A 13,843-nucleotide genomic window follows, 5' to 3' on the forward strand; every position below is an offset into this window, starting at 1 on the left:
CAGTAGCTCAGATAGGTTAGAGGTTTGTTACAGGAGTGGGTGGGTGAGATTCTGTGGCCTGCGTTATGCAGGAGGTCAGACTAGACGATCATAATGGTCCCTTCTGACCTTAAAGTCTATGATTCTATGAAATAACTGTGCACTGGACTGAATATGTATTCTAGGATTTCAAAATTTCCACACATTTTAAAGGGCAGTTACATTATTCTCTTTTTTCAGAGGCCTAATCACAATGAAAGACAGACACACCTCCTTCTTTTTCCTTTTCCTTCTGCTTGCTACCATATTGCACAGAAAGTCAACAGAATCAAAGACTAAATAAAAATAAAACCCCAGTACCTGTTTCAGAGCAAACGCTACAGCAAAGCAGTATGCTCGTCTTGACATGTTATCTCCTTTTAACTGAGCCTCTTCAAATAACTTTGTGCAGATTTTGCAAGACTCTGGGCTGTTCTGTGTAGACATTTAAATCCACATTGTAATTGTCCATTTAGAGAAGCAGCAAATGCTTCACATGATTTCAGAATTTTATTAGCTAGATTGCATATAAAAATTTATGCGTCATAAGACTAACAAGACAAACATCTTTTCAAATGGTCATCACACCTGAACCAAACTACACCACACTACAGGGCAGATTCTGTGCTGCGCTTCCTGAGAAGGTCAGCACCAAAGGTATAATCAAGGGGAGGCACGATCGTGGGAGCAAAGCTGACTTTAAACCACCTTTGCATTGCCCTGATTGTGGGCTGCTCAGAGGGCTAAAACGGCCCCATGAACCATTGTGCTTAGCGCTATGGACACTGCCCCTCCCACCGCCAGCATGCCTCCTAAGCAAATGGACTTTTCATCATTACATTGCTTTGTGAGCTGCACTGGATCTCAAAGGAAACCAACATGCCTTCTAGATATCATTAATCTAAAAGAAGTCTGTACCCAGGCACTTGAGAATTCATTGTTTCCATAAGAATTATTACAGAATACATTTTGAAAGATTGTTCTATAGGAGGAATTCTAATATTGCTTAGATTTTTGCTAGTTCTTCAGTATGGATAACTTGCATTATTTCTTGGAAATAAATAATCACATAGATGTTCCACTAATGCCTTAAACATACACTCTGTTAGGGCCAGCTGCTACAAAGACTTACACACACACACTTAACTTTATGCACACAAGTAGTTCCACTGAAGTGAGCAGGATCAGGGCCTTTCTGTGCGGATCGATGTGCCAAAGGAACTCATTGATATTACATCACTATTTTCAATGGGATCATATAATTTGTTTGTCCATGTATTTTCTGCTTAGTTAATCACCTTCAATTGTTTTTTCTAATATTTGTTCCTGCTTTCTGTTGCCACGGCTTCAAGAGTTACACCTGCGATGTAGCCACTGACTGTTTTATGATTTGGGTCTTTCAGTGTTTAAGGCTGTTATTTTATTATAGTGATGGATAGTCTTCACTACTGTTAATGATCCTTCATTTGTTATTTTATTTAAAGTATGTTTTTGGAGACTTATTCCAATGATTAGCAGACAGACTTATTATCTAAAGATTTTGTTCTCTGTAAGAGAGGTACTGCCCTTCATGGCAGCAACAGAAAAGACTACCTGTTGAAATCAGATGATAGCCATCCCTTACAATAATTTGAAATATTCAGTTTTCTAACCTTAAAAACACTTCTGTGCAAAGAGTAAACAACAATTCCTTTTTTTTATCCATGAGCAATAATCCCATCTTTAAATCCTATTTATCTATCTATCTATATATCTATCTCTGAGCAGGTTCCTGGTATTGCTATTCAAAATAAATCTATACAGCTATAATTACGCATTACTATTACTTATAGTAGCATCATAATTTTACATCCTAAGGCTGTCAACTTTAGAGAGTTTCTCCTTGTAAGAGTGTGCTTATCGCTTTCCTGAAGCTTCCTATATTGCAATATTAACAGTAGTACTTTGCACTTCTATAGAGCTTCTGGAATATGCTTTCCCCAAACCATCATTTTAGCATGTACCACTTTAAGAGACGGATGGCAGAATCAATGAAAGACTAAAATTTCAAATAATCTCCTTTCAATCATCTTTAGCGCATAAAGGGCTACCCTGGCATATCCCCTTATCAAAGGCACCTTGTCTTTAATGAAATGGCAAAAGTATTATTGCTGTTAAATTTTAACTGGGTGATAGTGGGCGCCCCATCATCTCAGGCATTGGCACCCTGACAGCAGGATTGTCTGGCTATGTAGACTCCCCCCTCAGGCCCTACGCTACCAGCACTCCCAGCTACCTTCGAAACACCACTGACTTCCTGAGGAAACTACAATCCATCGGTGATCTTCCTGATAACACCATCCTGGCCACTATGGATGTAGAAGCCCTCTACACCAACATTCCACACAAAGATGGACTACAAGCCGTCAAGAACACTATCCCCGATAATGTCACGGCTAAATTGGTGGCTGAACTTTGTGACTTTGTCCTTACCCGTAACTATTTTACATTTGGCGACAATGTATACCTTCAAATCAGCGGCACTGCTATGGGTACCCGCATGGCCCCACAGTATGCCAACATTTTTATGGCTGACTTAGAACAACGCTTCCTCAGCTCTCGTCCCCTAACGCCCCTACTCTACTTGCGCTATATTGATGACATCTTCATCATCTGGACCCATGGAAAAGAAGCCCTTGAGGAATTCCACCATGATTTCAACAATTTCCATCCCACCATCAACCTCAGCCTGGTCCAGTCCACACAAGAGATCCACTTCCTGGACACTACAGTGCTAATAAACAATGGTCACAAAAACACCACCCTATACCGGAAACCTACTGACCGCTATTCCTACCTACATGCCTCCAGCTTTCACCCTGACCACACCACACGATCCATTGTCTACTGCCAAGCTCTGCGATACAACCGCATTTGCTCCAACCCCTCAGACAGAGACAAACACCTACAAGATCTCTATCAAGCATTCTTACAACTACAATACCCACCTGCGGAAGTGAAGAAACAGATTGATAGAGCCAGAAGAGTTCCCAGAAGTCACCTACTACAGGACAAGCCTAACAAAGAAAATAACAGAACGCCACTAGCCGTCACCTTCAGCCCCCAACTAAAACCCCTCCAACGCATTATTAAGGATCTACAACCTATCCTGAAGGACGACCCAACACTCTCACAAATCTTGGGAGACAGGCCAGTCCTTGCTTACACACATCCCCCCAACCTGAAGTGAATATTCACCAGTAACCACATACCACACAACAGAACCACTAACCCAGGAACCTATCCTTGCAACAAAGCCCGTTGCCTACTGTGTCCACATATCTATTCAGGGGACACCATCACAGGGCCTAATAACATCAGCCACACTATCAGAGGCTCGTTCACCTGCACATCTACCAATGTGATATATGCCATCATGTGCCAGCAATGCCCCTCTGCCATGTACATTGGTCAAACTGGACAGTCTCTACGTAAAAGAATAAATGGACACAAATCAGATGTCAAGAATTACAACATTCATAAACCAGTCGGAGAACACTTCAATCTCTCTGGTCACGCGATTACAGACATGAAAGTTGCGATATTACAACAGAAAAACTTCAATACCAGACTCCAGCGAGAGACTGTTGAATTGGAATTCATTTGCAAATTGGATACAATTAACTTAGGCTTGAATAGAGACTGGGAGTGGCTAAGTCATTATGCAAGGTAACCTATTTCCCCTTGTTTTTTCCTACCGCTCCCCCCCCTTCCTCAGACGTTCTTGTTAAACCCTGGATTTGTGCTGGAAATGGCCCACCTTGATTATCATACACATTGTAAGGAGAGTGATCACTTTAGATAAGCTATTACCAGCAGGAGAGTGGGGTGGGGGGACAGAAAACCTTTTGTAGTGGTAAACACCCATTTTTTCATGGTTTATATGTATAAGAACATCTTCTGTATTTTCCACAGTATGCATCCGATGAAGTGAGCTGTAGCTCACGAAAGCTTATGCTCAAATAAATTGGTTAGTCTCTAAGGTGCCACAAGTACTCCTTTTCTTTTTACTCCTCAGTTCATCCTCCTTTAGCTATGTTCAATAAGTGAGGATGGGCCAGGTTCTTCTAAAAGCATGGCTAGGGCCAAAAGCAGTAGAAATCAAGCATCTCCACTGAACCTTTGCAGGATGCTACACTCTTGTGTGTGCAATGAAACCAAATTCTTCAGCAGCTCTCTGCAGCAGACTATACAAGGAGATTCATTAGAATTTTAGGGGTATGAACAGCAGGATCCTCTAGCCCAAAATTACGTATGTTGACTTGTTGCGGGGGGGGTGGGTGGGAGGGGTGTAGAAGCAGTGGACTGTATGTGTTGCTGGTACTCCTCAAAACCTATTGCATGCCAGCTACTGCAGGTAGGGGCTAAGGATGCCTTAGAGATGTTGGACTAGTATAAGTTAAGATCAAAACCCTTTAATGGGGGGTTGCTCCTTGGTCCATGATCTGGCCCTATATAATTACTAACTTATTACAGTAGATACCTAGTAGCAACCTCTATAATTTAGATTACAAAACAGTTTGATTATATCCCAAGTTTTTAGATGCTCATAACTTCCCAAATATTAACTTTCTACATTTAAATTATTAGGTCTGGGCTTCAAATCTGCCTGTAGGCAAAGGTCCCCACCTTTTTTTACACAGTGGACAATCTCCTCTCCCATTCTTGAGCACTTTCCACCTCCCATCCTATAGGCCATCAAATATCATCACCATGTGACCAGCCAGCTCTCCATGGACCACCTGAAGGTGCTCCTCAGGCCACTGGAGATCACAGTTTGAGAACGCTTGACTGTAAAACTCACTACCATGATAGTGTTTTAGGTCAACTCTTTTTCTTGAGTGCAATTAAAAAAATATCTCCTACATTTAGCTGAAAAATTCTGGGCAACGAAGTTTACTGTGGAGTCATTATTCCGGAGCCAGTGGCTGTATTACCAAAAAGCATGGTGGAAAACTAAGTATGGATTTCTGACAGAGCTATAACTAAAGGAGGACAATCTTTTCTAGGGTGGCACACATAGCAGAAAAAATATTGTGTTAATATCCTTAACATTTCATTTTTGCAGAACTGGGTTCAAATTTAGAGAGAAACAGAGAACATCAGTGACGCCAATTTGGGTGCCTCAGTCTAGTCCATAGATAATGTTTGCCTATAATGTAAAATTAGTGAATGATTTGAGCATACACTGACATTTCTGCAAGGAGCAGATATTCCAGGAAATAACAAGTGCTGAATGCCAAGTTTGGAGTGTGTTATAGTAGCAGAACTGCCATTGAATGAGGCAGGAGTCCTGTGGAAAAAATAGTATGTAATCATGCTCAAATAAATTGGTTAGTCTCTAAGGTGCCACAAGTACTCCTTTTCTTTTTGCGAATACAGACTAACACGGCTGTTCCTCTGAAACCTATAATAATAGACTGAATCATAATACATGTGCACAAGGGAGATGAATTACGGTTGCATAAGAAATCTTAATTCTGGCACTTCCTAACTTATGAGTGCTCAACTTTGCAAACTTAACATTTTTTTTGTGGTGTGTGCAATATATATTGTACACTTGACAAAGAAGCCATCTATGATTGACTTACGTATCCAACTGAAGTGTTTGCAGCAGATGAGAAACAATGGCAGGGTATCAAATAGAAATTTTAAAGGTAAATCTAATTAAAATAAAATACCAAAACACTTCTTCAGGGAAATAATGAAACCTTTTACCAGTTTGTAGCATATTGCAAATGCAAGTAAATAGGTGTCTTTGATGAATTTTACATGTTGTTTTCTCATTTCTCCCAGCACTTCCAAGGCACCTGCCAAAAAACAGATATTCATCCAGTAGTTAAGTACTTCACTAATTGGGGTTCTTATACTTAATGCATAACCCATCTACCACTGAAAACGCAAGATTACAATATGATATGAGCCCAACTAAAATGTTGCTGCAGATTAAGATCTATTAGTCTAAAAAGAGATTTTACATATAAATGATATATTTTCAGAAACCTTGCATCAGTGTTACGTGGTTTAAACTGTTGCTTTACAAGAGGGATGTGATGAATACTTGATTTGGATTCAATTTGTATCTAAATCCTGTCTTATTGTCACATCAATATTCATACAAATGTGATTCTCATATCATATGCCTGCCTATCAGCCTCTCAGATCCCAAGAGACACCATGCGGTAGCCATTTAAAAAAAATGGCCAAACTCCCTTCACCAACCCTGTACAGAATTCCCACAAGCTCCCAGCTGCTTCTCTACACCCTGGCCCTGTATCCAGTCTCTAATCTATTCATTTCCAGGGTAGCTTGCCTTCCTGACCTACTGACCCTGGCAATATTTGAAATCAGATTTGCCAAATGCCAAGACATTGTACTGTGTATACTGCAAATTCCAAAAAAAGGATTTGTCCCAACCTTCCTTTACATTATGCTTTAGATTTTCATGTTAGAAAATCCTTTTTAGGCCACATGTGACGCCTCCCAGGTCTTCATATAGGGAGAGACTGTGGTTTTAAAGACAATGGCAGTGTTGTGGGGGAGACCCTCTGACTGTATGTGTTTCAGATCAAACAAACAGAGCCTCTGAACAATTTTCTTACAAACTTTTTTTTCCACATGCTATAACACCCACAAAAATGCCTGAATAAATTTTCTTCAAACTTCCCCATCCCACAAACAGAACAAAGTGGGGGCGGGGGGAGGGGGGGAAGCATGAGAAATTTCAGTCTAAAGGACATTTTTAGAGAAGTTAAGCCCCTTGAAAACAGGATTCTAAAACAAAAGGCTCTTGCCTCAACCATAATTGTACAGTATTGTTAATGGGAGGCTAGAGCGCTGCTGCAAGTACTTAATGAGTACACATTATGGAGCCCTTTGAATGCTGTTGCAGACTGCTGTGCAGCTTTCAAATCCAAGAGCGATCACATATGGCTCAGCGAGCCAAAAGGAGCACACTGTTCAGTGTTCTGTATAGCTTTAAAATAGATTCATGGTTATATTTCAGAAGTGTACCTTGCTCAAAATGCATTTGCCTTGACACATTTATTTTAGTACTTACTTTCGTAATGACCTTTTTTAAACAACATATCCATCAAAATATTGAACGATGTGCTATCAGAGAAGAAACCGTGCAGAGTCTGGTGAAGAAAAATATAAACAGAGCAGGTTTTAAACAAAATTGCTATTAGGACCTGCCTTACCACATACAGCATGTCCTCCAGCTGTGAACTGCCCATGTCCCCATAAGTGATACATTTGGCTCTCAAAGCTCTCCTTGTTTCCCCCAATGGAGTAATCTTTAATTTTCCATTGAACTTTAGATCATATTGTGTCACTGATTTTTGAAGAAGAACCTCCCACTGAGTTCTACTTCAAAAAAGATTGATGGCAGGATATGCCCTTTAAGTTAATACAAACAGAACTGATTGGGTACAGGCTACTTTGAAAGCTTAAAAGTTATAAATCCAGGTTTGTGCTTTCTTGTAGCTGAACACTGATTAATGATGTCTTTGAGGGGAAAAAATGCCAGCACCATCAAACTGAAGGAGGGTTTTTTTGCTGAACACAGAACAAAAGTGGTGAGCTGACCAGGACTAGGGCTGGAATTACCAAGAGCAGAAAATTTAATGAGAGAGCGCCTTAGCATGAAAAATGAGCGTATCTTCCCTCACTGAAATAATACCGAACATGGAGCATTCAGGGAAATGAATGTGTGCGAGACAATACAATGCTAGAGGTATATTAAGTTCGAATTTCTATCCAAAGAGGCTGCATTAGTGACAGCGACTGCTGAATGTTACTGTGGAGGATGAAGGGGTTACATGTAAGGCTATGACTTTGGCGGGGAAATCAGTGTTTCTGATAATCATGAATCTGAATAAAGTACGCGATCTTCGCAGAAACAGCTCCTTTCCCCTCTGGAAGTTGCAACCTGGCCCACATGGTCGCAGGGCCACTCAGGTTTGGTGTGTATGCCACTCTGCAGGTGGGGACAGAGGGGCAGAGACACCAAACCTGAGTGGCATTGCGACCCGTGGACTAGATCACAATGACAATCCAATTTGGCCCTCCCCTCCTCGAACCCTCCCCTCCCTATGGAGGGACAGACGAGCCACACCTTAGTGGCGCTGTGTCCAAGTGAGCTAAGTACCAATGTCTGGAGCAGGCAGCCAGGCCCAGCCCTACACGACAGGAGATGCTGCTGCGGAGTGAGTGCAAGGCAGGCTTCCTCTCCAGCCCCCATTTTTCCTCAGGGTCTTCCCTCCTCACAGAGGTGGGCTCACTCTCCAACCCCTCCCATAGGCCCCCTGCTCTTCCCCTTTCCGTGAAATGGCCTTGTTTTCCACACACCTTTGCCATAAATTTTTTAAAAATTTCTGTGAAAAAAATTGTAGCCTTAATTACATGTAGTATTTTTTATAAATATGGCATGCCCCTCTGGTTATCTGTTCCACATTAGCCTGCTTGACTGCCAGAAGTTAAATCAAAGAGGTTGTTAAGGGAGAAACCAGCAGGAAAGGCACAGCAGTGACAAAGATAAGGTTCCTCAGAGAAACAATGGGGAACCTATGGATTGAGAATAGCCCTTGCCTCGCTCCAGATCGTCTGGCAAGGTATATTGTTCCCAAACCAAAACCTAGGCTCAAGCTGTTCCTAAAATCCAGGGTATATCTTTACAGTACAGTCAGCTTGAGTTACAACTTGAGTGTTACACTCCAATTTGACTCCCATCCACACACACAAATCTCTAGCTCGAGTTAAGTGGTGCTTTAAGCTTGAGCTAGCTGGTCCGTCAGGGTACGTCTACACTGCAGCAGGGATCATGCCTACCAGCCCAAGTAGGAGACATTCCTTAGTTTCACTCAAGCTAAATAGCAGTATGGATATTATGGCAAGTGTGGCAGCAAAGGCTAACCACCCTGAGCTCAGACCCAGGTGGTCATGGTGGGTCTGAGCTCAGGTGGTTGGCCCAGGCTGCCACCCATGCTGTAATGTCCACACTGCTATCTTTACCACCCTAATTTGAGCTGGATTCAAGATTGCTTGGATAGGCTAGCCTGTGCACTTTTACTGTGTAGACTTACCCTGAGGCTGTCACCCAGACTGACGGAGACACACACAGGGACTGCAGCAAGCAAGCTGGCTCTCTCAACCCACAGATGGGAATAAGTCAGACCTACCTGAGCTATGGATAGGGAGGCTAAGCTTATGTAAGGGAATACATTCAACTCTTTGTTGTGTTGACCCATTTGCCTAAATGCTGTGTTCCCTTTGGCAATTAAATGCTACTTTGTTTTGAAGACACTGTTTCTGAGTCACTTTAATCAGCTGATGTCACTGGTGCCTGAAGAAAAAGGGGCTTACAGGTGCCAAACTTGGTTGGGCCCGTTGGATTAACATGGTTGGGTAAACAGGTGTGCTACACCCTCAAGACTCAATCTAGGAGTGGTTGGACCACATGGTTCCACTGAGAGTGAGGTGCAGGAAGCCAGGCCTGTCACCTGAGGGGTGCACTTGAGAAAGACACAAAGGTATCTAAGATGTGGTTGGCCCAGTTACTGTGACAGCTGCCTTCCGTGATCGAATACCATTCATCAGTTCTGCAAGTACTCAAGGCCTTTCTTACATAGGCCCCAATTTGAAGAGATATTTATTCAAAGACATGCCTGAATAAGCATGTGAGCAGCCTCAGTGATTTCAAGGGATTTCTTACATGCTTAAAGCTAGGCATGTGCTCAACCATGTTATTAAATTAATGCCTAATCCAAATCCCACTGAAGTCAAAGGGAGCCTTTCCATCAACTTCAGTGGGCTTTGGAACGGGCTGATAATTACATAGCCTCCCCTCTCTACATTATAGGGCTCCAAAGTGCATCCTCCCCTGTAATAATGACCTAGGTAGCATATATATACACGATTTTATATCTTCAAAATGTTATTCAAAAACTAGTCTTTATAATTGTAAAGCATTAAGGGACTGGTTTTCAGAGGTGCTGAGCACACACAGCTCTCATAAGCTTCAAGAGTTGCTGCAAATGCTCAGCATCTCTAAATCTGTGCCTAATCTTCTATACAAAAACTCAGAATCACTGATGTCCAAAGATGATGTGACGGAGCAGGTAGTGGGGAGGACTGACCTGGGGATGTCGCAGGGGAGTTTTACTGGGACTGTCTGCATTGGGGATGGGTTAGCAGGGGTGACTTCACTTGAGGGATGATACCTGAGCTTGTAACCTGAGCAAGGAGGGGGAGTTGGGGCCAAGTGACACCTTTGCCCGGGAAACTGGACAAAGGCTGGAGGAGGAGCCAGGGAGAAGCTGGGTGAGACTGCTGGAAGGAGTTTCAGTTTGGACCGGTCTGGGGAAACGGAGGGAGCCCCAAGGCTGGGGTCTAAGCTCCCTGCCCGCCAGAGGGACCTGACTGAGGGGTCCTGTTTGTACCTACAAGCTCTGTTTGGAACTGTGTTCCTATCGTCTAATAAACCTTCTGTTTTACTGGCTGGCTGAGAGTCACAGGGAATCACAGGAAGAAGGGGGTGCAGGGTCCCGACTCCCCCACACTCCGTGACAGATGATTATATAGAACAAACAATGCATCAGTGAAATATGTTTACCAATGTTAGGTGAGTTTGGTAGATTGAAGAACTTTTATTCAAAGCATTTTATAGAAAATGTTGTAATTACTCTGAAATACAGCTAACTTCCCAATTACAACGGAAATGATAGTTTGGTTCAATGTTTTCAATTGTTGTTCCTAATGGAGAAGAGCAGAGACTGAAAAATCAGCACAGGCTAATCAGCCCACACGTGTTTGCATCTTAGAAAATAAATTCCCATTATTTCTAAAAATCTTCCACTTCAGTATAACTTTGAGCTCACAGGAGGTCAGGACATACAACATATTACTGACCAAAATTAGAATTGAAATGGAAAATAATTTAAAAATATATATAAAGGGAAGCTACCTGATCTTTGATGAGTTCTATTGCAGTTACTTCAAGGTCCAGCTCATAGCACAGCCTCATAAAAAGGGGCCCAAATTTAAACTCACCAAAGGCCACATTTCTGTTCTCTGTATGGTACCTGATCAGAAAAGATTTAAAAAACGTAAATACATTAGGAGTGGAAAATTGTGACAAATTATGACTTTCAAGAGGCAATGAAATCTGCATATGAAATGGCTTAGGCAGACTGTTCTGTCTGTATGCAGTCGATGGCATTTAGAACAACAGTAAGATCATTGCATGGAAAGAACATTATTTACTAATTGGCTGGAGCTGACACTGAAGTGAACAGTAATAATAATAATGTCATCTCTTCCGTTGCCCACAAAGTAATCTCTATCAGTTTAGCAATGGAGTGGGCCTATATATTGCTACAGCATTTATTTGTATTCGATTTTGTTGCATTATTTTTTTAGTACACATGCGACTTGTAAAATGTAAAAGCCTTAAATACTCTAGTCCTCTATTTACAAAGCAAAAGCAGTACAGGCAGTAGCAGGGCTATTTTGATGCCAACATGCTGCCACCCTTTTCTGCAGGGTAACATCTAGGCGTGAGCGGCTTTTTCACTCTCCATAGCCTTTTTTCTTTTTCCTGAGCTCAACGTTTCATCGTTGCTAGAGAGATACATTACAAATAAAACTGCCATAAATGAAAAATACAGGGAGACGGAGAAAACAATTTGCTTTGGATTTTTTTCTAAATTACCTGTAAATAACATTTTTAGCTATTTCCACATCGTCTGGTGTCTGGCACAAATGCAACAATGTTTTTAATTCACCTTTGAGGATTATTCCATTTTTCTTCAATTTTTCTTCAATATTTCTAAAATATGAATCTGAAAGTAAACAAATTGTTGCAGTAGTCTATTGGACACAGCTCCTTCAGTAAGCATACTATACCTCTGTACCAGAAGTATGACAATTTCATAGGCTACATCTACACTACAGCACCGATGAAGCTGCATTGCTTGTGGTGGAGATGCTCTAAGCTGACAGGAGAGAGCTCTCCCATTGGCTTAATAACTCCTGCTTCTGCAAGAGGCGATAGCTATGTTGGTGGGAGAAGCTCTCGCGCTGACATACCTCTGTCTACACTGGCACTTAGGTCGGTATAATCCACACCCCTGAGCGATGTAAGTTATACCGAAGTAACCGGTAGTGTAGATGAGATAATACCTCCCACAGCGAAGTACATATCTGGGGGTTTCCTTGAAAACTTGAATGTCTGAAAGAGGGGGGGACTCAGCAACTTTAAAAAGGGCTCCAAATCTGAAGCTTTTCTAGACTCTTCTGCACCATGTATTGTATGGGATATAAAAGTAAAAACCCCCAAGAGCTTTGATACTCTTCTTTCTTTCTTCCAGTCCCAGTTGTAGACTCAAACAGGCATGGGACCTATACCAATCACTAGATAACAGTATTGGTCTGGGGGATTCATATTCCTGGATAAGTGAAAGAAGCAAGGAGAAGAGATGTCTCATACTCTTCTAAAGCTAGAACAGAAATGCACAGGCTATAACCACAGGATCCGGGTAAAAAACTTAATTACTTCTCTTGGTCTCTCAAACGCTATGGTGGGTGCAGGAAATAAGAACATATAACATATGCACCATAAACTAGGAATTTGACATATTATATATCCATTATATCCCAGGGGATAATATAACTCAGCTAAGTAGACGAACAAAGTGAAGTATGACCTGAATCCCTATAAAACTTAGTTCCTACATTTAGTAACAGTGCCTGACCCACATTAATAAGTTCAATATATATCTTATTAATCTTATTCCACATCTTCTGCATACTGAAATTCCACCACTATAGCAGGGATCTTATGAGTGAAGCAAACAGTGGAAATGGAAAGGGAAGAGAGCCCTTTTAAACATAAAAAACAAACGTACTTTTAACAGTAGATCTATGCAAATCAATACTAGCAGTATTGTAATTATTAGTCCACCAAACCTTTGCTTTCCTTGTGGCAAAAGCCTGATTGACTGTGGGGCTACTAGTCCAAATTTGCGCAGCCCAAAGTAAACATCACAGGATGTAAAACCACAATTCTCTAAGGAGAATTCATCTGATAAATGCTACACAAATCAGACACAAAACAAACATTTCATGTTTTAAGAAGCAGCACTATTTTTTCAACATGAAAAGCTTTTAAGAATTGCCCTGTTGCCTAATATTTTTAAAGAATACTGTTTAAATAATGGTATATCCACACAAAGTACCAGAAAAATGAGTAAGTGTGAAGAAACTTATTAAGCTGCTTTGAAAGAAAGCAAATTTCCACAGCAGATTTGTGATTATGTTAGGCTTGGCAAGCCAGTCAACTGACTGCTCAAATAATGTCATTTGACACCGATTTATCTGACCACAGTCAAATGTTACTAAATATTCCAGCAAGAATGGCCAGATGCAGGTGGGAGCCTACCTTTTTGACTGCATCCTGGTGCCATTCTTTCATTTTATACAACTTCATTTCATTGTGTTTTGCAATTTTCTGAGTTAAAATAACTGTTAAGTAACTTGTTTTTTGTTTCAGAGGAACAGCCGTGTTAGTCTGTATTCGCAAAAAGTGCCACAAGTACTCCTTTTCTTTTTGTTTTTTGTTATTAGTCATAACTATCTACTTACAGCGAAGCCTATTGGAGACCATAAAGTTTTACTTTTTTTAGGTTAGTGTTCTAATAAATCACTGCTTTAAAATATTTGACCAATGTATAACCCAAGGGTCTCAAACATGCAGCCCACAGAGTTATTTGCTGCTGCCCACCAA

At 41.3% G+C, this 13,843-nt stretch overlaps 1 protein-coding gene across 3 annotated transcripts in view; it reads right to left on the minus strand.

Moving 5' to 3' along the window:
- The window catches only part of PTCD2 (pentatricopeptide repeat domain 2), a 37,150-nt gene that overhangs the window by 12,390 nt on the left and 10,917 nt on the right, over window positions 1–13,843 (minus strand). For all 3 annotated transcript variants that reach the window (XM_048851765.1, XM_048851764.1, XM_048851763.1), the window contains 5 exons: window positions 11,771–11,900; window positions 11,024–11,141; window positions 7,118–7,196; window positions 5,776–5,867; window positions 340–453 (listed from right to left, as the gene is read on the minus strand). In XM_048851765.1, the coding sequence (XP_048707722.1) occupies window positions 340–453; window positions 5,776–5,867; window positions 7,118–7,196; window positions 11,024–11,141; window positions 11,771–11,900 (533 nt within the window). The remainder of the gene's footprint in view (window positions 1–339; window positions 454–5,775; window positions 5,868–7,117; window positions 7,197–11,023; window positions 11,142–11,770; window positions 11,901–13,843) is intronic.

Source organism: Caretta caretta, chromosome 5 (assembly GCF_965140235.1).
Source record: "Caretta caretta isolate rCarCar2 chromosome 5, rCarCar1.hap1, whole genome shotgun sequence".
Classification (NCBI taxonomy): domain Eukaryota; kingdom Metazoa; phylum Chordata; order Testudines; family Cheloniidae; genus Caretta; species Caretta caretta.